Source organism: Macaca fascicularis, chromosome 15 (genome assembly GCF_037993035.2).
Source record: "Macaca fascicularis isolate 582-1 chromosome 15, T2T-MFA8v1.1".
Classification (NCBI taxonomy): Eukaryota; Metazoa; Chordata; class Mammalia; order Primates; family Cercopithecidae; genus Macaca; species Macaca fascicularis.
The window spans coordinates 103,325,864-103,352,934 of NC_088389.1; the positions used below are offsets into that span (position 1 = coordinate 103,325,864).

Here is a 27,071-nt window from a genome sequence, read left to right on the forward strand (position 1 = left end):
CTAGTTACAGGATTCTTGAGCAGGAAGCTATTATAGAAAGGCAAGCTAGGGAACAATGGTTAGTTATCGTTTACACCTACATCTTAGCAGAATTCAGGTTATTCTCATAATCCCAAACTTGTGGACTTTCATTAGTTTTACAAAGGCAGTTTCAGTCCCCCACCAAGAAGGGGATTAGTTTCAGGAAGGGACTGTTATCATCTTTGTTTTAAAGTTAACAAAGGCACTTAGCTTGTGATGTTAGAAGAAAAAGGAGTCAGCTATATCAGATTTCTCTCACTGTCATCATTTTTGCAAAGGCGGTTTCATGACCCCACTTGAAATGAGAATGGGAAGTCCTTTCACCTGTGCTTTGGACTGGGTGGAGATAAATTAGAGGTTCACAGGACCTCCTCCTCAGTTTTGACTATTTGCTAGAATGGTTCACAGAACTCAGAAAAACAGTTTACTTATTTGACTACCAGTTTACTTCAAAAGGAAATTACAACTCAGGAAGAGCCAGATGGAAGATATGCATAGGGCAAAGTATGTGGGAAGGGGCATGAAGCTTCCATGCATTCTTGGGCTCATCACCCTCTCAGCACCTCTATGTGTTCAGCAACCTGGACACTCTTTGAAAAATTTTCTTAAGCCAGGTGTGGTGTCTCATGCCTACAATCCCAGCAAGTTGGGAAGCCAAGGTGGGTGGATCACCTGAGGTCAGCAGTTCAAGACCAGCCTGGCCAACGTGGCGAAACTGCGTCTTTACTAAAAAAAAAAAAAAAAAAAAAAAAAAAAAAAATATATATATATATATATATATATATATATATATATATATATATATATATGCCAGGTGTGGCAGTGCATGCCTGTAATCCTAGTTACTTGGGAGACTGAGGTAGGAGAATTGCTTGAACTTGGGAGGCAGAGGTTGCAGTAAGCCAAGATTGTGTCACTCTACTCTGGCCTGGACGACAGAGCAGGACTCCATCTCAAAAAAAAAGGAAAAGAAAAGTGTTCCTTCAGATTTTTATGAGGGCTTCATTGCATATACATGCCCCTCCCTGGAGGTGGGTCTGGAGGTTGGGCTGGAGGTTGGTCTGGAAGTTGGGCTGGAGGTTGGGCTGGAGGTTGGTCTGGAGGTTGGGCTGGAGGTTGGGCTGGAGGTTAGTCTGGAGGTTGGGCTGAAAGTTCCAACTCTAACCACATGGTTTATTTCCCTGGCAACAGCCCCTCTTATCATTAGGGACTTTCCAAAAGTCACCTCATTAACACAAACTCTGGTGTGACTGAAAAACGAAAGATGTTCTTGTTACCTTTATTACTCTTAGAAAATTCCAAGGGTTTTAGGGGCTTTGTGGCAAAAACAAACACTATATATATATATATCTTATTATAAATCACACTATCACACACTATTATTATTTAAAATGATAAGTCGGTGAAGCTCTCTTTTCTTGAGAATTTGATTTGGGAAACTTCAAGAATGAGGCAAGGAGCAGTGGAAATAGGAGTTTAAAGTAAGCATAGAGAGAAGCTAGGGAATACATTAGGGTTGCAAAAAGGGATGACAAATTGATATTAGGAAATAGTGGAGACTGTGATTAAGCAGAGCCTGTCACTAGGCATTTCTGATATAAACCCAGATGCTGTCATATCACCGCCATGAATGCTTGCCCTGAAACACTTGTTTTAGCGCAGATAAATTCACCACCTAAGGATGGCTTATCCTTTCTATGGCCATTGAACCTATGAGCTCCACTAAATAGGATAACTCCCTTTATGTCAGGAAATCTACCAAAATTACCTGTGTCAGAAGGTTAAGAAAAGAGAATCCAGGATCCAGAATGGGATTGAAGTGATCTCCCATTCTTTTTGTGATATTTAGACTGCCTTCTGCCTCTCCAATTGACAGAATAAAGACCAAACTTCTACCCGGGGTGGGTAAGGCCTATCCTGAGGATGGAGACTTTCTAAGTATAGATGGTCAAGAAACTGGTGCACATTTCAGTTAGACGCATCTCTAAATTGTCTGGGCTTGGACTATTCTAAGAATGAATAATTATGAAAATTGAGGCAGCTCAGAGACTCATTTTCTAAGATTTCAATATATGATTAGCAAAGTGCTATAGAAAAAATAAAATGGCACAGTTTGAGAGTTGGCATCTTGTATCTTTCTGTCCCAGGTCTTTCCTGTGCTTGTAATTCTTTCATTGATAAAGAACTCAGCTATCTGTCCAGGCATGATGGTTCATGACTGTAATCCCAGCACTTTGGGAGGCTGAGGCGGGAGGATCACTTGAGGTCAGGAGTTCGAGACCAGTCTGGCCAACATGGTGAAACCCACAGGGTGAAACATCTCTACTAAAAATACAAAAGTTAGCTGGGTGTGGTGGTGGGCACCTGTAGTCCCAGCTACTGAAGAGGCTGAGACAGGAGAATTGTTTGAACCTGGGAGTTGGAGGTTGCAGTGAGCTGAAATCGCGCCACAGCACTCCAGCCTGGGTGACAGAACAAGACTCCATCTCAAAAAAAAGAAAAAAAAAAAAAGAGAATTCAGCAATGTGTGGTTCTTTTGAATCTATGGTATGTAGTAGCACATCACCCCAGAGCAGAGGTTCTCAACAATGGATTTTATTCCCCAGGGGACATTTGGCAATGTCTGGAGACAATTCTGGAACTTAGAGGCTGACGCTATTGGTGTTGTGGGCAGATGCCAAGAGACTGCAAATGTTCTCCAATTCAGAAGACAGCCTCCACAAAAAGAATTATTCAGTCCGAAGTGTTAATAGTGCTGTTACTGAGAAACCCTGCCCTAGAGAAGCAGCCTAGAACTTTGATTTTTTCCTTTTTTTTTTTTTTAATCAACTAATGAGAATAAATGTGGGGGAGACAGGCAAAAATGTCAGCAGCCCCCGACGGGTTTCAAAATCATTTCAGATATTTGCTATTTACCAGTGTCAGCCAATGTGTATATTTTTGAAAGGTCGGGAATTTCATAGGGCCAGATTACTAAAATGCTTATTATTATTTTTTGTTTTCAAGGGTTTATGTTAGTTATCTAGTATAGAGAAGCCTACCATAGATATCCCTTTATTCTGAGTACTGGACCTTTTTCACTTACCCAAAACTCTCCTCCTCTATATGTTCTTCACCCTGATAATCCAAAAAGTCTGAATCCTCCCCATGGCTCTGCCCTGTTTCCATCCCCAGTCAGTGGGTTTCCCCCAGGTCTCCAGTGTGCTTTGGAAGTAGGACCTCCTAACAGATTCGCAGTTTGAACATGGTAGTCCTCTGAGCTGTTCAGGATTTTAAATCTCTCTGCAGTTAGTTAGAATCCTTCAACTCTTTTAGTCATTCTTCTAATATCAGTATAGATAACTAAATTATTAGAGTATTAGAAGACCTATTTCCCAGAGACCACTAAGACAATCTCGTGGATATCCCACTGTAGTAAATAGAGTCTATTTTCTGTCCAGCATCTGGTAGAGTAATTCAGACATGTGTTTTGACAGTTTGCCTGAAAGTAACTTGACGCATAATTTTACTAAAGAATCCTAGAAAGTCAATGGTAACATTTCGGTCATTCTAAGTTGTTCAAGCCACATCCTTATATGTGGTTGCTTCAAATTTCTTCAGAACTGGAAAAGTACAAGAGAATTAGTATTCCAGTAATAAGGAATCTTGGATTGTGTTGGTCCTTTTAAAACATAAACTAGTTTAGCACACAAGTGGAAGCCTAGTACATTTTAAAGGGGAGTCCGAGGGAAATTTCTTGAATTGCTGTAGTTCTCATGGTGTTCTCCTGAAGCCGTGTAGATATTGATCATGCTGCCTCCCACCACCATCCCCTTCATTCCAGATGAGCTCAAAGACAGCTTAGAAGGTCCTATGCTGGTCTCCTGTCTGAAACATACTTTCTCTCCTCCCGCCCCCAGCCTGCTGCCCATACTATCCCAATCCTTCTCTACCCTATTACTCCTCTGTTTTATTTTCTATATAAAAATTTTATCTATTTCTTTATATGTTAATCATCTATCATTCCCCACACACTACAATGTCTGCATTCATTCCCTGAGTAACTGAAACCTAGAAGCCCTTGAGTTATTTTTGAAACTTCCTTTCCTTGGCTTTCTCCTCCAACTGCTCTTCCAATTCATCTGCTGGGCTTGACTATTCAAATTCCAAATCTGTCTGGAACTTGTCTACCTCTCACAGTGTCCACTGCTGTTGTTCTGGTCTGGGGCACGATCGACACTCATGCTCACTGAATTGCAGCAGCCCCCTGCCTGCTGCTTATTTTAACCACACCTCTTTGTGAACCTATTCTGTACAGAGGAGCTCGAAAGAGTCAATAAAAATACAGAGCATAGTGTTCATTGCCTTGCTTGGACAGGACTTGTCATGTGTGTCTTCTCTATAGTATTGGCTGAATGCATAAACAGCGAGAAATAAATGTGTAGAGAGTAAATCGACAGAAAGCTGCCCTCAGTCATCTCCCATGGAGAGGGCTAGTGGTGACTGGCAAAGGTCACAGAGCTACTATGTGTTAGATTTTGAACTAAAGTCCAATTTTTCTGAGAACGGTCAAGAGTTTATTTATAGAAATCATGCTGCTCTATCTATTTATTCCTTCTCACTCCCTGCAAATTAGTGGCATTTTAGTTTATTTTAATGCACAATTATTTTTAATTTTGATTGAAAAGTTAACAGTCATTTACTTCTGAAAACTATTGCTTTACTGAGGAGCATAGAGAAATAGGGACTAATTTATCAACCTACCATAGGTGGAATTTTTACTTTCACCTTTATACTTTCTTCCTCATTATTACTTTTTTGAAAACATAAGTATGCATTTATTTTTATAATCAAGAAATATGTGAAGTTACATAAATGTGTAATGAATTTCATTACTGGGAACTAACTGCTGGTGATATGTTACACTTGATCTTAGCCAAAAGGCCGAGAAGTGATGCTGGTGATATTTTAATGCACTATAACTTATTCTAATATTTCATGGGATTTATTTGCAATTTGTGTGATATAAATTTCCATAATGTATGGAAAGATATATTAGAAGATGCTAACCATGGGCTTAAGAAAGTAGATTTCATAATTTGAAACACGGCCCACACAATTAATAAATATAAGACATTTGGCACTCTACTTCTAATCTCTCGATTTTTTAGAGGAACTGTCTTTAAAAACTGCAACATATTCATGGATTTTTTAGAAACAATTATTTCTTGGAAAAATCCTTTGAAACAGGAAAATTATATTTGACAGTTTTCTAAAGATTTTCTGTGGAGAAGTTTTATCTGGATATACGTATAAAGCCCGAAGTAATCTATACATTTTTTTTTATCACTGGTCTTCAGATACATTGGCAGAGTCACTTGTGAAATATATGGTTGAAATTAATGTAATTACTCTGACATTTGTTATTTTAATAAGCATTCTTAGCTAATACATAGAGGAACAAATGAAAGGAACTCTAACACAAAAATTATCCTTTCTTAATTAAATAAGAAGGACTGCAATTATTTAAAAAGTGTATGTCAAATCCAAGTTCCCTTCAAATGTAATTTAATTTTCTGTTATTTACATTTTAAAATGGGCATAATTTTTTCATTGTTCGTCTTTCTTAATTCTGTAGGCACTACTTACGCCCCAACTCCAACAACCGAAGTTAATCCTAATTTGCATCACAGTAATTTAAAATAGGTCAAAGAACCAATTTCATAGCCTGATTCAAAAGCATCGTGCTACCAATATGTAGTATTAATAAAGCATATTTCTGGTTTTGCAGATCCGACTTTTTTTTTTTTTTTTAAATTAAGTGCTTAACAGAGTGCTCGGCACAGAAAAAGCACTTGATACATGTTTGGTAAAGTCTTTGTGACTGTCGTTTTTACTGATGTTGGATATTGGTACTACTAAAGGCTAATGGGATGACTGCATTATGGTTTGATAATACAGTTAGGATGACCACTCGTCATAGCTGGCCTGTGAGAATCCTGTTTAATATCTATTGTTCCAGTTTTCTCCAACTTAACATTTTAGCACTCAAAAGTATGTGATGTGGAGGATACATTTTAGGGTCACCAATCCTTTATTGTAAAGAATCGTGATGGAAAGGCTCCAGTGTAGTCATCACTCATCTTTTGATTTAGGCATCTAAGCCATTCAGGCATCATCATGGGGGTGAGCAGCCTGAATGACAGTAAGCTTTTCAAGTATGGGGACATGCACTTAAGATAGGTATAGTTAGTCCAATGCCAATCTCCTTTTACCTGCTGTAGGTCAAGAATCAGGCAATATTTAGGAAATGGAACCACAAGTCTTGATCTCTTTCTTTACCCTTTATCTCAAAATGGTTTTTACTTGGGATTTTTTTTTTTTTTTGAGACAGAGTCTTGCTCTGTCGCCCAGGCTGGAGTGCAGTGGCACCATCTCAGCTCACTGTAAGCTCCGCCTCCCGGGTTCACACCCTTCTTCTGCCTCAGCCTTTCCAGTAGCTGGGACTACAGGTGCCTGGCTCCATGCCCGGCTAATTTTTTGTATTTTTGGTAGAGATGGGGTTTCACCATGTTAGCCAGGATGGTCTCGATCTCCTGACCTCATGATCCGCCTGCCTTGGCCTTCCAAGGCGCTGGGATTATAGGCGTGAGCCTCTGCGTCCGGCCCCAGATCTTAGATTTTGTTAAGGCCCTCACGAGGTAGATGAAATAACACCCAGAATTTGGCTAGATTATTTTCTCCTTAAGATGCTCAGTTGTGATTTTCTGTGTATCAGTCTCAAGCTGCAAATTCTCTATCCAAGTTCTTATGATCTGTGTCCTAACTAGGACCCCAGTCGTCCCTATGCCTCTGGTTCTATTGTCATCATACACTTTTCCTGTTTCATTCCTATAGACAAATTTATTCATGGCTAGGGAACAGATTATGTTAGTAAAGGTGTTAGCTTACATGAGTTTAAGGCAAGAGCTTAAATGTAAATATCCCTAGGGATTGGACAAGCAATATGCCTTAAATAGTAAAGCCATCAGGTATGGCCTGACTGCATGCCTGCAGAGGAAACAGCTGCCTATTTAAAATAGCCACAGAAGATTATTGCCATCTAAAAATGTGGGTATGCTTTGTCAAATATTTTTAAAGAAAAGTCAGAAATCCAAAAATTTGTATGAAATTTTTAAATTTTTTATGTTGTCAATTAATTCAATTTTTGAAAAGACTCAATATAGGCAGAGAAAAATAACTACAGCCCAAGGTTAAGCCAAGAAGTATCAGTTTTCTACTTTTCCATTGTAGTCAGATTTGTTCAGATGTAATAAATTCACCCTTTTGTGAATTTATGTACAGTTCTATGAGTTTTGACAAACACCTGTACATTAGTGTGACAATCACTGTAGACAAGATATAGAATAATTCTCTTATCTCCCCTCTTCCAAAATTCTCCCAAGCCTCTTTGTGGTTAATTCTTCTAGCTCCTGACAATCACTAAAAAATTTTCTGTCTGTAGCTTTGCCTTTTCAAAAATGTCAAATAAAAGGAACACTACTGTATGTAGTCTTTTGAGACAGGCTTCTTTCACTGAACACAAATAATTTGACTTATTCGTGTTTTTATATGAAAAAATTATGCCCATTTTAAAATGTAAATAACAGAAAATTAAATTACATTTGAAGGGAACTTGGATTTGACATACACTTTTTAAATAATTGCAGTCCTTCTTATTTAATTAAGAAAGGATAATTTTTGTGTTAGAGTTCCTTTCTTTTTTTTTGAGACGGAGTCTCGCTCTGTCGCCCAGGCTGGAGTGCAGTGGCCAGATCTCAGCTCACTGCAAGCTCCGCCTCCCGGGTTCCCGCCATTCTCCTGCCTCAGCCTCCCGAGTAGCTGGGACCACAGGCGCCGCCACCTCGCCCGGCTAGTTTTTTGTGTTTTTAGTAGAGACGGGGTTTCGCCGTGTTAGCCAGGATGGTCTCGATTTCCTGACCTTGTGATCTGCCTGTCTCGGCCTCCCAAAGTGCTGGGATTACAGGCTTGAGCCACCGCGCCCGGCTGTTCCTTTCATTTTCAAAGGAACATATAACAACATGAATTTCTACCTCATTTTCAAAGGTTTTTTTCCTTCCTTCTCCTTTCCTCCTTCCTTCCTTCCTTTCTCTTTTCCTTCCGTACTACACTCCTTCCTCCTTTTATTCTGCCTTTTTTCTCTCCTTCCTATTTTCCCACTTTTTTAGATATGAGGTGTACAGGCCGGGCGCGGTGGCTCAAGCCTGTAATCCCAGCACTTTGGGAGGCCGAGACGGGCGGATCACGAGGTCGGGAGATCGAGACCATCCCGGCTAACATGGTGAAACCCCGTCTCTACTAAAAAATACAAAAAAACTAGCCGGGCGATGTGGCGGGCGCCTGTAGTCCCAGCTACTCGGGAGGCTGAGGCAGGAGAATGGCGTAAACCCGGGAGGCGGAGCTTGCAGTGAGCTGAGATCGGGCCACTGCACTCCAGCCTGGGCGGCAGAGCGAGACTCCGTCTCAAAAAAAAAAAAAAAAAAAAAAAAAAAAAGATATGAGGTGTACAGAAGTAGATTAATCTTGATATTTATTTCATAACATATTCTCATTTGGGCCCATGCATGGCTTGTATTTCAATATTCTATTGAGATAAAACTCATATACATGGAGAAACAGCCCTGTGGAGGGAAAGAAATTGATATGCAGTAAACTACACATACTCATTTACAACTTGAAAAGTTTGACATATGTATACACAATGAAACCATCAACACATTCAAGGTAATAACATATCTCAGTTTCCTTGTGTCTTTATGTTATTCTTCCTTCCTTCCATCTGATCTGCTTTCTGTCACTGCATTTTCTAGAATTTTATGTAAATTAAATCATATAGCATGTGCTCTTTTTTTGTCTGGCTTCTTTCATGCAGCATAATTATTTTTCCATTCATATCAGTTTTTGTGTGTATCAATAGTTCATTCTGTATTATTACAAATTAGCATTCAATTACACGAATACATTGCAATTTATTCATTTGTGAATGGACATTGCATTATTTCCAGTTTTGGCTACGACAGAGATTCATGTGGAAGTCTGTATAGGGACATATGCTTTCATTTCTCTTGGGTAAATGTCTTAGAGTAGAATGGCTAAGTCATATGGTAGATGTATGTTTAACTTTTAAAGACATTGCCAAATTGTTGTCCAAAGTGTGTACCATTTTACATTCCTGGCAGCAGTGTCTGAGAGTTCTAGTTCTTCACCATCCCCCTTGGTATAGTCAGTCTTGCAATTTTAGCCATTTTAATAAATGTGTAGTGGTATCTTACTGTGGTTTTACTTTGCATTTCCCTAGTGCCTAGTTATGTTGTGTCTTTACTTTTGTTTATTTACCATCATTATCTTCCTTGGTCAAATATCTGTTTAATAATTCATACTTTTTTATTGGACTGTTTGTTTTCTTATTAATAACTTTGGAGAGTGCTATATATATTCTGGATACAAATCCTTTAACAAATGTAAGATTTGCAAATATTTTCTCCCAGTCTGTGATTGTCTTTTCATTCTCCTAGCTGTCGTTTGAAGAGCAGATGCTCTTAATTTTATAAAGTTCACTTTATGGTTTTTTTCTTTTATGGATTGGACATTTGGTGTTATAGCTAAAAAAAATCTGCCTAACCCATAGCCTTATGTGTTTTCTTCTAGAAGTTTTATAGTTTTAGGTTTTACATTTGGGTCTATGGTCCATTTTTGAGTTAATTTTTGTATATGGTATAAGATGCAGATTGAAGATTTTTTTTTAATATGTGGAAAACTGATTGTTCCAGCACTATTTATTGAAAAGACTAATTTCACCACTAAATTGTCTTTCTACCTTTGTTGTGAATCATTTAACTATGTATGTGTGAGTCTATTTCTGAATTCTCTTTTCTGTTCCAGTGATTCATCTATGTTGATGCCAATGCTACACTGTCCTGATAACTGTTTTCTACTTTTTCTTTGTAGTCAGATTTGTTCAGATATAATTCAGATGTAATAAATTCACTCTGTAAGTGTACAGTTCTATGAGTTTTGACAGACACCTGTGAATTAGTGTGACAATCACTGTAGACAAGATATAGAATAATTCTATATCTTGGTAACTGATAGTTATCCTGATAACTGTAGTTGATAAAGTCTTAAAGTTAGGTAATAAAAGTCTGCTACCTTTTTCCTTTTCAAAGTTGCATTTTCCTATTCCAAGTAATTTGCATTAATCAAAAACTACATGGAATATGTGTATTATGAAAAAAAGTTATGGAATTTAAAAATTTTCAAAATTCTTTTGCATCAAAGTAAATGTGTACTAACTTGTTATAATATGTGTGAACAGGAGCTAGTTTGAGGCACTGAAAAGGATAAATCATCAATTTAAAAACAGCCCCCATTAGAAAACATGAATTCTGATAAAATTGAAGGAAGAACAAATATCAAGTTTATTGTGAACCTGAGTGAGAAAAGGGTGAAATCACAGATGCTTTATGAAAAATTTATAGGGAAAATGTCACATTATCAAATGGATAACTCATTTTAAGAATAGATGATTTGATGTTGAAGTCGAAGCCCACAGCAGCAGACCATTCACATTAATTGATAGGAAAAAAATTCATCTTGTTTGTGTCTTAATTGAAGAGCAATGATGATTAACAGCACAAATAATAGCCACCACCATATACATCTCAACTGGCTCAGCTCACACAATTCCGACTGAAAAATTAAAATTGGCCGAAGTTTCCACTCTATGGGTGCCAAAACCATTGTGCCCAGATCAGCTCCGGACAAGAGTAGAGCTTTTGACGGAAATTTTAAACAAGTGGGATCAAGGCCCAGAAAGATTTCTTAGAAGAACAGTAATAGGAGATGAAACGTGGCTTATCAGTATGACCCTGAAGCCAAAGCACAATCAAAACCATGGTACCAAGAGGTGGAAGTGGCCCAGTCAAAGTAAGAGCAGACCAGTCAAGAGCAAAGATCATGGCAACAGTTTTTTGGATGTTCAAGGCACTTTTCTTGACTTTCTGGAGGGTCAAAGAACAATAATATCTTTTATTATGGGAGTGTTTTGAGAAAGTCAAAGCGTTAGCAGAAAAAGGTCTGGCAAAGCCTCACCACAGAGTCCTTCTCCACCGTGACAATGTTCCTGTTCATTGTCACGAAACAAGCTCTCACCAAACAAGCTCAATTTTGCAAGAGTTTCAATGGGAAATCATTAGACATCCACCTTACAGTCTTGATTTGGTTCCTTCTGACTTTTTGTTTTCTAATCTTAAAATAATCTTTAAAGGGCACCCAGTTTTCCTTAGTTAATAATGGAAAAAAGACTCCATAGTTCAATTCCCAGGATCTTCATTTCTTAAGGAATGTACTATTTGGCTGGTATCATTGCTTACAAAAGTGTCTTAAACTCGATGGAGCTTATATTGAGAAATAAAGTTTATATTTTTCATTTTAATCTTCTAATTATATTTTTCCACAAAATTTTTGAAGTCCTCTCATATATACAAGCTCTGGAATCAGCTTATCAAGTTATTTACATTTACTGCTATATCACACTCTGTTTTGTGAATATTCTAAAATTATAGTCTATGATTTATATGTTCGTGACTATTGCATGATTTACATTATCTATATACCGATGATCATATTTTGCAAAGTTTTTGTTATTGTTATTCCATTATGAACAGTGCTACTAATATAAATCATATTTGCCACCTCATACATAGGTGCAAGTTTATTGTAATAGTCTTAGTATTAAATTTTCTGAGTCATAGTTTAGCAAAAGCTCAACTTTTTACAGGATATTGCTGGATTGTTTTCCAAAGTAGCTAAGTTATACTCCTATTAGCCATATACGAGAGATTCTAATCATCTTCATTCTTCAACATTTGCTATTTTCAGACTTACTAATTTTGCCAGAAAAAATGCATGAAAATGCATACCCATACCTGTAGTGGTCTTGATTTCCATTTACTCAGAAGAGATTGGACCTTTTTTCTTATGTTTATGGGCTATATTTTCCTTCTTTTATGATATTACTGTTCATGTTTTTGATCATCTTTTATTGGGTTACAGGCCATTTTATTTTATTTTATTGTTTTTGAGGTGGAGTCTCGCCCTGTCCCACAGGCTGGAGTGCAGTGGCACCATCTCGGCTCACTGCAACCTCCAATGGGCCATTGTATATCCTAACACATGAAGTATCTGTTCAAAACTTTTGCCAGTTTTTTCCTGTAGGTGTGCTTGTCCTTTCCTTGTTATAATGTAGCAATTCTTTATTTTTGATATCAATCTTTTAGAAAGTGTTCTGTCGGGCTGGGCATGGTGGTTAATGCCTGTAATCCCAGCACTTTGGGAGGCTGAGGCGGGTGAATTACCTGAGGTCAGGAGTTCGAGACCAAACTGGCCAACATGGTGAAACTCCGTCTCTGCTGAAAATACAAAAATTAGCCGGGTATGGTGGTGGGTGCCTGTAATCCCAGCTTCTCTGGAGGCTGAGGCAGGAGAATTGCTTGAACCCAGGAGGTGGAGGTTGCAGTGAACTGAGATCGCGCCACTGTACTCTAGCCTGGGTGACAGAGTGAGACTCCATTTCAAAAAAAAAAAAAAGAAAAGAAAAAAAAGGAGAAAAGAAAGTGCTCTGTCAGTGGCAAATATCTCTTACCATGTTTTTTAGTTTTCTTTGAAACCTCTTTTAATGAATAGATTTTTTTTATTTTAATGTAATTTAATACATCTATTCTTCTTTTATAATTGTCCTCAGTTTCTTTAGTATTGTTTTCATAATTTTCTGAATATGAGTCTTGCAAAACATCTTTTGTTAATTTTCTCATGGTTTTTGTTATAATAGTATTTCGAGTTATTTTGTATGTTTATAGTTAATAGAAATCAAATTACATGTTGTTCTTGCTCTAAATTACAGATTCAATAATTTGCGACAAAACTTTATCTCTTTGTCAGTCCTCAAGTTAATTAAGTACTCTGGATATCTTTACATGTAAATACTTGTATCGACTGTCTTCTGTCTTACTATTTCAGTTAAAATCCAGTATCTAGAATAGGGAAAAACCAGGTGAACATCACCCTTACAGAGATTTATTTTGAGACATAATTTAGGGTGTGCTCCATACTGTCTTGGCTATGGGCTGGTCTGTATATTCTAGAAGGGTCAGGTATGTGCACACATTGATTTGTGTAGTCAAAAACTGCTCCAATATAAATGTGCCACCAGGATCCATTTCAAAACATTGCTTCCTCTTGCCTAGGTTAGTGCAGCTATGCTTGCTATCACCCAAGTAACCAGAGAATGCCAGCGTGCTTACTCTCAAAAAGGCAGCCTTTTCTGCACCATTACAATTTGTGCTTTTTGTCCCTTTCTTTTCACTGATGGAAATCTTTTTTTTATCATTCCAAATCAAAGATCGCTGCCTTCCTATGAGAAGTTTCAATAGAAAGAAAAAAAATGTTATACTTCCTCAGAAAAATAGCACTTTCTTCATATTGCAAGTTTTACTTTCAGAAAAGTTGAAAAAATAAATACTATGTCCCCAAGTTTCCCCTCACTGGAAATTGATTGCTATGTTGAATGTGCTGTAGCTTTGCTGCTTAAACCCAAATGCCAAGTGCAGGGGTATCTTCTTTACTAACCCATTTAATTTACCAAGCACACTTAGTGGCTGGTGTTTCTCACCTTTCTAAGAGTGCACTCACTTACACTGCTCTCAATATATGTAATTAGGATAAAACCATAGAATGGAAGGCATTAAAAAGGAGGCAGGAAAGCACAGGCAGAGTGGGATGAAGCCAGCTTTGCTCCGAACAGGACTTATATGATCACTTTAGTTTTATTCCAGACATGAGCCCCAAATACAACCCCTTTGACCTGAGTACTCCATCCCTTAAATGGCAAACTAAACATTCGTGAAAATTTAATGGTGAGGAAATTAGTACCTTCTTAAGTTTCAGACGGTGAAATGGCACCAGGGGAGCACTTTCAGTGGCAGGCAGAACTGTGTGGATGTGCTAGATCAAACCTGAAATATTTGTCCCTTCATCCTGCAATCCCTCTCCAAACCAGCCAGCCACTGAGACCTTCTGACAGGACACCCCCAGGATGCCACCCAAAAAAGGTATTTACAAAATCGAGACTGTCTGTAGGACACTATGTCTTTCTGAGAGGTATAAAGGTATTTGAAAACTTTGAGAAGTTTGTTTTACAATTTTTGTTCCCTCTTTTGGGGTTTTCCCTCTTTCATTTTTTTTTTTTTCCTGTGGGTAGTTTCCCTTTGTTTTCTGAGAAATTGAGAAGGATTTAATATCTCTCCACCTTCTTCTCTTTTATGGATGAATGATTTCACCAACTGGTAAGTGCTAAAACTGACCTTGCTTTCATTCAGGAAGACAATGGAGGATAGGAAAATGCACTGAGATTTCAGCATAGCAACTCAAAAACGGGCTTTATTCCACAGCAGTGACCTATTGTCAGATTGGTGTGTGAGACAGCTTTTGAAAGAGGACTTGTTCTACTTCCGTTTATGAATTAAGCAAAGTTCTAAATTAAGTAAAGTTGAGAAGAAGAGGAAGCAGGTAAAGGCAGGGATAGCAGAGAAAGGAGACATCAAACCCTATTGTTGTAGGATATTTATGTGAAGGAACGAGCAATGTGATAAAACACATTTTTGCTTGCTGTGACTTGCCATAGGGTGCATTTTCAGTACTACATGGATAATGTGTGGCATGTTCATTCATCAGTCATTCTGTGACATTTATGTAGCTTACACTTGGATCTATTTTCAACAACATTTCGGTTTCCTAAAGACAAACTGGCAGAATTTTCAAATAGGAAAAACCTGAACACACACATTTGCTTTTCTGTATAGACTGTCTAGTCCAGATAATCTCGCTATCAGTCATTTTGTTAGCTTGCTTATTTAATCTTAGAAATGGAAAGTGGAAACAGAGACCTCATTTAGAGATAATCTAGTAAAGCCATCCAGCTTCAGGCCCGTATCTTGGGAATCTGAGTAGTATCCTATTTAATATGCTCATTTTATTAACTTTAAACACCTGGAGAACATCATTATTGAGAAAGCCATTGCTTTTGAAAAAACAGAAACAAAACAACCACTTCGTATGAGGCTCTACACATCTTTCCAAAGAAGCTATTGGAAATGGCCCAAAGTTTCATATTAGCTCTTAATAGGGTGGGGTGGTTTTTCATTAGTAAGAACAGGATTCAAATCTTATGGAAGATGGTAGATTTCAAGACCTTAGCATTTTTCTCAACCCTGGGATCTTCAAGTTCCTCAGGCTATTTTAGGTAGTTATAGTGTTGGCAAACTTTTTAAGTGCCCAATAATTTTTACAAAAACTTGTAATAAATCTGCTCAGGCTATCTTAAATGCCAACCATCTCATTAAGCAAGTCAAATTAGAATGGATTATTCCTGCTGTTTATTATTGCTGCATATTATTTATCATTTATTAACCTTATTGCACTCACATAGCAGGTATTTTAAAGTTTAATAGTTTTATTTTAATTATGAATGTAATATATGTTGTTGCGGAAAATATGTAAACTTTAGAGAAAATATACTAAATGATGCACTGAAGGAAATACAGACTCCCACCACAAAAATATCATTATCAACATTTGGGTATTCTCTTCCAAACTTTTTATATGAGAATTATGTTTGGTTTTTACGTAATAAAATGGATAAAAATCAATAAATACAAAGCAAATGTAGTTTTTAAGACAATACTTGGGCTTCATAAAAATGGAGAAAAATGATAGACTTGCCTGGTGTGGTTTACATAATGTCACAGTATCATAACAATAGCTCCATTATTGAGTGTCCATTATGTGCCAGGTTCTGTACAATGTTCAGTGATGAGTCACCGTGATGACTAGAGGTAAAGGAAGGACAAGTGATGCCTTACTATGATGGCTTTCGACAAGCTATGAAGGGACAGAATAAGCCTTTTTTGAAACTTTTATTTTAGGCTTGGGAGTACATATGAAGGTTTGTTACATAGGTAAACATGTGTCATGGGGGTTTGTTTTGCATATTATTTCATCACCCAGGTATATATGCCCAGAACCCAATAGTGTAGTTATGTTTTCTCCTCTCCTCCGTCATCCTATCCTCCCCGCTCACATAGACCCCAGTGTCTGTTGTTTCCTTCTTTGTGTTCATAAGTGCTTATCATTATCGTACTTATAAATGAGAACGTCGTGTTTGGTTGTCTGTTTCTGCATTAGTTGGCTAAGGATAATGTCCTGCAGCTCCATCCATGTTTCCACATACGACATAATCTCATTCTTTCTTTATGGCTGCATGGTATTTCACGGTGTATATATATATATGTGTGTGTGTGTGTGTGTGTGTGTGTGTGTGTGTATCACATTTTCTTTATCCAGTTGGGACAGAACAAGTCCATTGCTCAGATTGTTGAAATACTCTGCAGAGAACACAAGGAAATCTGTGGAGATAGCCCATGAAGAGATGAAGCAAGGCAAATTTACCTGCCTGGATAACCTCCTGTATGCTGTTTTCACTCCATGGAGAGTCAACACAACACACTTCTGAGTTGTGTTATCAAGTTCCTTCAACATGGCATTGCTGTAAGATCCTAGATCCCACACTCCATGGTGCGATGTTTTAGCCAAATCTGGAATTGGCACAGGCCCTAAAATCTCTGCGATTGCAGGTTGTCCACTCTGCTGTAGGCTTGCCACTTCAAGGGAAAGTGTTTGGTTGGGGCTGGGATTTGGGCAGAGCCATAGAAAGGAAGGAAACATTCAAGGGAACTGGATGATGTACATCGTGTCTCTGTCTGATACAGAAAGAAAAAACTCTAAATAAACATTTGATACGTAGAAATGCTAGTATTTGGTGAGATTGAATGTGAGAAGATGAGGGATAAGAAGGTATTAAGAATGACTCCCAAGTTTCTAACTTGGTCAGTCAAGTAGAAGGGAAATTATTTTTATTTTTATTTTTAAAATTTCAGTAAGTTTTTGGGGAACAGGTGGTGTTTGGTTACATGAATAAGTTCTTTAGTGGTGATTTCTGAGATTTTGGTGCACCCATCACCTGAGCAGTGTACTCTATACCCAGTGTTAGTCTCTTATCCCTCACCCCCTTCCCACCCTTTTGCTTGACTCTCCAAAGTCCATTGTACCATTCTTACGCCTTTGGGTCCTCATAATTTAGCTCCCAATTATGAGTGAGAACATATGATGTTTGGTTTTCCATTTCTGAGTTGCATCACTTAGAATAATAGTCTCCAATTCTATTCAGGTTGCTGTGAATGCCATTATTTTATTACTTTTTTATGGCTAAGTACTATTCCATGGTACATATATATGTCCTACATTTTCTTTATCTACTTGTTGATAGATGGGCATTTGGGCTGGTTCCATATTTTTGCAATTGCAAATTGTGCTGCTATAAACATGTGTGTGCAAGTATTTTTTTCACATAATGACTCCTTTTCCTCTGGGTAGCTACCCAGTGGGATTGCTGGATCAAATGGTATATCTACTTTTAGTTCTTTAAGGAATCTCCACAGTTTTCCATAGCAATTGTACTAGTTTTACATTCCCACCAACAGTGTAAAAGTGTTCTCTTTTCATCATATTCACGACAACATTTCTTTTTTTTGATTATGACCATTGTTGGAGTGAGGTGGTATCCCACTGTGGTTTTGATTTGCGTTTCCCTGATAAGTAGTGATGCTGAACATTTTTCCATAGGTTTGTTGGGCCATTTGTATATCTGAGTAGAAGGAAATTATAATAAATAAAACAGGAAGGCAGCAGAAAAGGTGTGTTTGGGATATGGCTTGATTATTTTCAAGATGTTTGCTGTAGCATAGGAGAGAGGTGGATGTTGGTGATACTGATTTTGTCATTATCTGTGAGTTAAAGTTTTTAAAATCATGTGGCTTCCTAGGGAAAGCATATAGAATAACAAGGGAAGATAGCTAGTAATGGCACCCTGAATAACTTCAGCATTTAGAGGTGGGTGGAGGAGGATAAACCCATGGAAGAAACAAAAGGATGGGCCAGTGAGATGAGAGGAGAAGCTAAGGGAGTAGAGAGTTACCAGAGGGAGGGCGGGATCAGTTAAGAACCTTAGTGTGTTGCAAAGAAATAACCTGCAATGCGGACCAACCACGGGAACATTTGTACAAATGATGACAATTCTGAATTGTAATTTAAAATTTAATTGTATTGAGAGCTTTCTCTGTTTTTGTCTCATCATAATTTGAAGCAGGTTAACTACATATTAGCTAGAAAAAGCCCTTTGAAATTTTCCTTCAATGTATCAATAGATTCTGTGATTTTTTTTTTTTTTTAAAGTAGAAACTGCCTATTGGTAAAATAGCACTTAATTGGGATAATGCTTGTGAAAGCCATTTCTAAACTTTGAATTGACATACAAAATAAAGGTGGCAATCATCACCATGTTGCTATACTCTCTTTGGCCATATAAATTTTTTTTTCAACAATACAAAGGTAAGCCTTGTACAAATTCTTCAAAGTTATACATTTGTGGTACTTGAATAATGTTTTACTATATATAAAGATTAATAGATAGCATTTCCTACAATAAATAAATAGTTTATATATCAATGTGTTGGGATTATAAATTCTCATAGAAATTCACTTTATTAACTCATTTATTCATGTGATCACAGCTCATTCAGCAAACAATTTGTTTTTTCCTTCCTTTTTTTTTTTTTTTTTGAGATGGAGTTTCGCTCTTGTTGCTCAGGCTGGAGTGCAATGGTGTAATCTTGGCTCACTGCAACCTCCGCCTCCTGGGTTCAAGCGATTCTCCTGCCTCAGCCTCCTGAGTAGCTGGGATTACAGCCGTGTCACCACGGCTGGCTAATTTTGTATTTTTAGTAGAGATGGGGTTTCTCCATGTAGGTCAGGCTGGTCTCGAACTCCCGACCTCAGGTGATCTGTGCATCTCAGCCTCCCGAAGTGCTGGGATTACAGGCATGAGCCACTGCACTCAGCCTTGTTTTGTTCTTTTTAAGTGCTCTGGGAAGAAGGTGATGTGACAGAGTCCTTTCTCTCAAAGCGTTTATAGATTAATGTGTTTGGGGGAAGTACAGAACAATTATTGAAACAAAACCAGAGTCAGGCACATTGCTATGCAAGCTATAGAAAGCCTATGAAAATTAGGAACATTGACACATTTGTTCCTAACCTGGTTTGTGCTTTCAGGATTCCTCTGAAGTGGCAGCACTCCTTGGGTTTGAAATGTTCGTCAGTAATGACTGATGAACATCAACAGGTGAATAGACACACACAAAAAACCTGTGAAACTTACATACCATAGGATACTATTCAACAACAAAAAGAAACAAATTATTGATACATCTAACAATGTGGATGAATCTCAAAAGCATTATGCTATTCCTTTGACTGATAAAATGTTGATACTCCTTTATTTCCCTTTCTTTCATCCCACTTTAAAAATCAGCCTTAGTATACTTTAGGCACAATATACTATGTACATTTAAAATGACAATTTGACAAGTTTTGACAAATGTATATGCATTATAAAAATCATGATAAAGATTTCCGCCTCCTCAAAATGTTTCCTCATGCCTTCTTGGAATAAATCCACACATTCCCTCCGTCTCTACACCCCACCACCCATATATTCTACCTCTAGACCCAAGCAATTGCTAGTCTGCTTTTTGTCAGTGTAGATTAGTTTGCATATTCTAGAATTTCGTTTTAATGGAAATGCACAGTAAGTACTGTTTCGTGCCTGGCTTCTTACATTTAGTATGGTGCTTTTAAGATTCATCCACAAGAAAATGCGGCACATATACACCATGGAATACTATGCAGCCATAAAAAAGGATGAGTTTGTGTCCTTTGTAGGGACATGGATGCAGCTGGAAACCATCATTCTCAGCAAACTATCACAAGAACAGAAAACCAAACACTGCATGTTCTCACTCATAGGTGGGAACTGAACAATGAGATCACTTGGACTTGGGAAGGGGAACATCACACACCAGGGCCTATTATAAGGAGGGGGGAGGGGGGAGGGATTGCACTGGGAGTTATACCTGATGTAAATGATGAGTTGATGGGTCCTGACGAGTTGATGGGTGCAGCACACCAACATGGCACAAGTATACATATGTAACAAACCTGTATGTTATGCACATGTACCCTAGAACTTAAAGTATAATAATAAAAAAATAAAATAAAATAAAATAAAAAGAATGCTTAACAAAAATGTATGAAATGAGAAAAAAAAGATTCATCCACATTGCTGGGTATATCAATAATTTGTTTCTTTTTATTGCTGAGTAGTATTCTATCGTATACATGGTTCACAGTTTATCCATTTGTTTGTGAATGGACATTCCAGTTGTTTTATATTTGGGGCTGTTACGAATAAAGCTGCTATGAACATTTGAATAGAATTTGTGTGAATGTTTGGATTGGAATTGCTGGGTTGTATGGTAAGTGTTTGATTAACTTCATAAGAAACTGCCAAATGATTTTCCAAAGTAGCAATATATAATTTTGCATTTTCACCAGCAGCATATGAGATTTCCAGTTGATCCTCATCCTCATCAAAATCTGGAATTAAGAGTGAATCTTTTAGATTTTAGCCTTTTGAGAAGATGTGTAGTGGTACTTCATTGTGGTTTTAGTTTGAATTTCTCTAATGACTAATGATGTTTAACATGTTTTTGTATCTTCTTTTGTCTCCATCTATTCTTCATTCTTCATTCTCTTTTCTTCCTTTAGATTAAGTATTTTTTATTTTATTCTATCTTCACTACTGGGATATTATCTATAAATTTTTTGTTGTTCCATTTTAGTGGGTTTACAATATAAATCTTTAACTTATCACAGTCTATCATCAAATAATGGTATATCCCTTACATATGTTTTAGAAACCTTACAGTGGTAAAAATATCAGTTCCCCATCCTGTACTTGGTGCTATTGTTTTCATGCATTTTATTCCATATATACTAGAAACTCTATAATCTATCATTATGACTTTTGGTTTAAATATTAAATTATCTTAAAAAGAGATTTTTTAAAAATAAGAAAAAAGTCTTTCATATTTTTTCATTTATTTGCCATTTTTATTTTTTTTTCTTCCATATTTCAGATCCAAATTTCTATCTGGTATAATTTTCCTTCTGCCTGAGTAACTACCTTTAGTATTTTTTTGTAGCACAGATCTGTTGGCAATGGTTCTCTGAACTTTTGTATGTCTGAAAAAGCCTTTAGTTAATTTTTGAAAGAAGTTTTTTGATGGACATATGATAAGGTTTGGTTCCATGTCTCCATCCAAATCTCACTTTGAATTGTAATCCCCATGATCCCCATGTCATGGGGACATGATCCCCGTGTCAAGGTGGGGGACCAGGTGGAGGTAATTGGATCATGAAGACCATTCCTCCTGTGCTGTTCTCCTAATAATGAGTGAGTCTCATGAGATCCGATGGTTTTATAAGCATCTGGCATTTCACCTGCTTGCACTTCTCCTTTCTGCCACCTTGTGAAGAAGGTGCCTGTTTCCCCTTCACCTTCTGCCATGATTGTAAGTTTCCTGAGGTCTCCCCAGCCATGCTGAACTGTGAGTCAATTAAACCTCTTTCCTTTATAAATTACCCAGTCTCGTGTATTTCTTCATAGCAGCATGAGAATGGACTAATACAGTACGTACAATTACAGGTTGCTAGTCCCTTTTCAGTGCTTTAAGGATTTCTGTCTTCCATAGTTTCTGATGAGTAGTCTGTGACCATTCTTATCTTTGTGCATATTTTCTCATTTTTTTTCTGACCCTCCCTTCTGAGACTCCAATTACAAATATCCTAGACTTCTTAATATCATTCAAAAGATTACTGATGCTTGTTTCTTTTTCTTTTTCTTTTTTTTTTTTAAGTTTCCAACTGGTAATCAATTTATTAAAATAGTTGACTTAAACGTCTACAATGGTGACTTCCATCTCAACTCCTGGCTCAATACTGATGGAAGTAATCTGCTTAATAATCTCAGACGGGCTGTACAAGTCAATGAGTCTCTTGTGGATTCTCATCTGGAAACGATCCCATGACTTAGAACCTTCACCACATGGGCTTTTTTTCTTGTAGTGATTAGTAGGTATTCGAACTGGTCTTTTCACTTTGAGATTCTTTTCCTTTGCTCCTCTGATCAAGTCAGCACCCACCTTCTCCAGGGATTTTACGTTGCAGCTTGTTAGAGTGATTCGAATTTGGTGAATTGCCAACTCCTGCTCCATGGTTGTTTTTCCAGTATCCTTAAAAGCCATGGCTGCTGCGTGGCTTCCTGACCGACTTCTTCGGCGGCGAGAGCTAACAGCGGTGAGTCAGGAGCAGGTGTGGGCGGATTGGAGCTCCGCACCACCTACGACCACGTCTTCCTCAAAGAGGTGTTTCATGTTTTAAAATCTTAATTTCCTTCTGTTTCACTTTGGGTAAAATCTGTCTTCAAGTTTGGTGGTCTTTTTTTGGGCCAATATCTAATCTAAAGTTTATCCTATCCAGTATGTTTCTCATTTCAAATATTGTATTTTCTAGCTGCAGAGTTTGATTTGTATTTGACAACGTTTTTTGTTTTTCTCATCGTCTTAAACATTTGGGGTATACTTATAACAATTGTTTTACTGTTGCTATCTGCTAATTCTATCATCTATGAAATTACTAGATCTATTTCTGTTGATTGATTTGATTACTATTCTGGTTGGAAGGCAATATTTTCCCTACTTTGCTTACTTGGTAATTTTTTTTTTATCAAAATAAATTTATAAAAGTAAACTTCATTTACAATTGGACATGATGAATTTTACATTTTTGTGTCCTGGATTTTTCTGTATTCCTTTAAATATTGTCGGATTTCTTTTTTTTTCCCCCGTGGGATGCAGATAAGTTTCTTGGAATTAGCTGGATGGCTTTTGAGTTTTGCTTTTAAGATTTGTTAGGGTGAGTTCAGAGCAGGGCTACTTTGATCTAGGAAATAGCCCTCTGAAGGGTCTCACGTTCTGTGAGATAGGAGGTCTTTCTCCTTTGACTGGTTGACAGCCTAAGCTATTCCTGATTCTTGTAAGGTCTGGACACTGTTCTGCGTACTCCTTTCTGATAGTTCTTTCCCTGGCCTTAGTAGTTACCACACATCCATGCATACAGCAGTGTTCAGCCAAAGTTTGAAAGGATTCAAAGATCTCCAGAGCTCTCTGTGTGTCACTCGTTTCTGTTATTCTATCCCACAAATTCTAAGTGTGTGAAACTCCCTGAAATCAGCACTATGTCTCCTCAACTCAGTGAGACCACAAGCCACTGTTTGGGTTTCCCCTGCCTATGTTGCAGCCTGGAAACTCTTCTCAGGCGAAAATATCAGGCAACATCAGGGGTCATCTCATTTCCTTCCCTTTCAGAGATCACTGTCTCGGGCTGTCTATTGAACAATGTGTGAAGAAAGATGTTTCATATATTTTGTCTGACTTTCTAGTTGCTTAAGGTAAGAAGGTAAATGCATTCCTAGTTAGTGGATTGTGGCTGGGAGCAGAATTCCAGTACTGTTTTTTAATGAGATGTTTTTACTTAATTATTTGAGGATTCCCTTTAGTTATCATAATTTTACATGATGTAAACAGGTAAATGAGAATATCTTCAAAACATATTTTTCAGTTTTGGGGTGGTTCTCCCAGTTCTGGTTTTTGCCAAAGATAATAGATTTTTAGTATCTGAGTTCCATATGACAATATGTATAAGTCTTGGGTGTATCCATATGGTATGTTATAATGGGAAAAGAAAGATGAAATTCTGCTTTTGTCTGATGTCTTTATAGGTCTTGGAAAGACTAGAAGAAGGGTTGTAAAGTCCATAACTTTACAATAAGACAAAATTAAAAGAATCCAAACCAAAATTGTCCCAGACAATGAAAAGTATCGGTAGGCAGAAGCTGAATCTCTTAAGCTCCCCTGCCAAATCGGCCATGACACAGTCCATAGTTTAACAGTTGTTTCAATTAGGAAACTAATTTTTAGTACTAATTTAAATATTTCATATTACTATATGAGAATTCTTCCTCCTGTTCAGGCTGTGGTATGGGGAAAAGTCAGTTCCCATCAATACAGATTCATATCTACAAGCACAGTGATGAAATTATCCTCATAGCCCCTTGTGTTTGAACAAGCTGTGTACTTTAAATTTTAATGGGTTTAACACAATATTCAATATATGTTGATTACTGAATACAACAAAAAGTGTAATAAACACTCCTTGAGAAGCTCATAATCTATTTGGGCAGATGGAAAAAATACTTAGAAAAATTAAAAGGTAGTATAGGACCACAGTAAGAAAAATATTTGGGTGCAGGATATAAAGTATCAGTTGAATTGTAGAGGCAATATATACTATGTACTTTTTCGCCTGGGTGACAGGGTGAGACTCTGTCTTAATAAAAAACAAAAAACAAAAAAACAAAAAAACTATGGTTGTTCACTATAACTAAACATCTCTTTTTTTTTTTTTTTTTTTGAGACGGAGTCTCGCTCTGTCACCCAGGCTGGAGTGCAGTGGCGAGATCTAGGCTCACTGCAAGCTCCGCCTCCCGGGTTCACGCCATTCTCCTGCTTCAGCCTCCCTAGTTGCTGGGACTACAGGCACCTGCCACCATGCCCGGGTAGTTTTTCTGTATTTTTAGTAAGGACGGGGTTTCATCATTTTAGCCAGGATGGTCTCGATCTCCTGACCTCGTGATCCACCCGTCTCTGCCTCCCGAAGTGTTGGGATTACAGGCGTGAGCCACCGTGCCCGGCCACATTTCATCTCTTTTAGTCTAACTTACTCATCTACAAAATGGAGATAATACCTGTTTTGCAGTGCAGGCCCTGACACACAGGTAGAGTTGCATAAATTAGCTTCTATTCCTTAACTCTTTTCTTCCTTCCTTCTTTCTAGCTAATTTTTAACTCTCTATCCTAGACAACTTTTGCTAAATGTGTATAACATGTAGTACCTATGCATAGGAATATGTTTTTATAGAACAGAATTATTGAAAACAGCTTCTTACATTTTTGTTATTTTTTCAAAGGCAAGAATTCATGTATCCCTTCTGAGCCAAGGACATGCAATAAAAAGTAAGAGAGATTCAGAAACTCTGATGATTACTCTCCCAAGAAGGGTGCTTGCTAGGGTGAGGGTCTTGCAGACACAGAAGGAGCTGATGGGATGAACTGTTGGGGTGTTACAAAAGGCCTTCAGGAAAATATGTAATCTAAGGCAAGAAATCAGAGTGAAGATTCCCTCAGGGAAAAAGGGAGTGGTTCTGAAGAATTTAGAAGTTTTTCCAGGCAATAACCACAGATGCTAGCACAAGGACATGGTGGCCATATAGTGTGAGCAAAAATGCTTAACTTTTTGCTCTTCTTCTAATATTTACTCTATTAACCCAGACAACATGTGTTCCAGAAGCCTCATGATGAGTGGAGAAAGAAACATAAATCAGAAGAAGTGGTCAAAAAGATGCCTATATTCACTTCTGCCCTTAGGTCTCCAAGCCTCAGTTCCTGGCATGAGGAGGTAGAGGAGAGAAGCTTGGAATAGGATGTGAGATTACAGTTTTAATATAGACTGGACTGGATATTTGAACACCTGAAAATGAATCTAAATTCTCAAAATGAGGTGGTTCCTACAACTGAAAATAACAAGAAAGCTACAGGATCTCCTGCTATGTTATCCAGGGTTGGAAAAGTGAAATTCAATGGAGCCAGATTAAAAGATGGACTTTGGGACGGGAGCAGTGGTTCATGCCTATAATCCCAGAACTTTGGGAGGCCAAGGTGGGCAGATTATTTGAGGCCAGGAGTTCAAGACCAGCCTGGCCAACATGGTGAAACCCCATCTCTACTAAAAATAAAAAATTAGTCAGATGTGGTGGCCTGTGCCTATAGTCCCAGCTACTGGGGTGGGTGAAGCATGAGAATCACTTGAACCTGGGAGGCGGAGATTGTGGTGAGTCAAAATTGCACCCCTGCACTCCAGCCTGGGCAACAGAGCAAGACCCTGTGTGACCCTGTGTCCAAAAACAGACAAAAAACAAACAAAAGCCATGTGGAGTTTGTTTACTCTTTAAACAAATATCCTTCAGGTATTGAACTGAACTATAATTAACTCCTCTTTCACTTGCCATTTCCTGTGCTTCCTTTTCCAACCACTATATCTCCTTTGACACATTTTCTTTTTTCTTTCTCTTTTTTTTTCTTTTTCTTTTTTTTTTTTTTTAGATATAATCTCTATAATTAGAGTTAGTAGGGCACATAGCAGGTTTTATTAAGATATCTAGTTCCTCCTCTTAAGGTAACTCATGAGAACCTTTAAGCAAAAGAACTGAAGAATTTCTAATGGGGCAGCTAATCCACTCTTTTGTGCACTCTGTTCTGCTCCTGATCTGATGTTAGTTGGGGTTTCTATTTGTGATTCCTGGGCCTTAACCGCTGATGACAGAGTTCGAAATCATTGCTTTCTAACTCTGAGAATGACTGCATAATACGACATCATTTTCTACCACTGAGTGTTAATGGTCTATCTTATTCCTCCTGCCTGTCCTTCTCCTTGAGGAGGAAGATCATCAATGTACTGTGTGGATTGAAGTGGCTTCATACCCCCTTGATGTTAATGTTCTCATTTGCTTAAAGTCTGAACTGAATATGGATCCCTCATTTATGAAGCACCATGACACTTCCTGGGTAGTGAACAATTAAACAGACTTCCCAGCGACAATGGCTATTTTTTTTTTTTTTCTGCTTTTTCACTTCATGGACAATATTGTATGCAAGTTAAATTTGCAACTAGCTTGAGGCTTCACACATGGTGATTTTGAGAAATTGAATTCTGTACCTCAAATATATTTCCTTTTCCTTGAACTTTACATTCAGGTCAGCTGTCCAGTTCTTAAACAATGGGTTTTTGAGAGGCAATGAGCAATACAATAGCATTTTCTCCTTCAA

The 27,071-nt window shown here is 37.7% G+C and overlaps 2 protein-coding genes across 2 annotated transcripts in view; one reads left to right on the forward strand and one right to left on the reverse strand.

Moving 5' to 3' along the window:
- Positions 1-21,962: 21,962 nt before the first annotated feature.
- Positions 21,963-22,605, reverse strand: LOC102142150 (small ribosomal subunit protein uS10-like). Its single transcript, XM_045372576.2, has one exon. It carries the CDS (start codon positions 22,371-22,373, stop codon positions 22,023-22,025), a length of 351 nt encoding a protein of 116 aa, XP_045228511.2. The 5' UTR covers positions 22,374-22,605; the 3' UTR covers positions 21,963-22,022.
- TMC1 (transmembrane channel like 1) overlaps positions 22,372-27,071 on the forward strand; it is a 180,290-nt gene continuing 175,590 nt past the window's right edge. The window contains exon 1 of the mRNA XM_065530686.2: positions 22,372-22,425. Within this exon, the coding sequence (XP_065386758.1) occupies positions 22,372-22,425 (54 nt within the window). The remainder of the gene's footprint in view (positions 22,426-27,071) is intronic.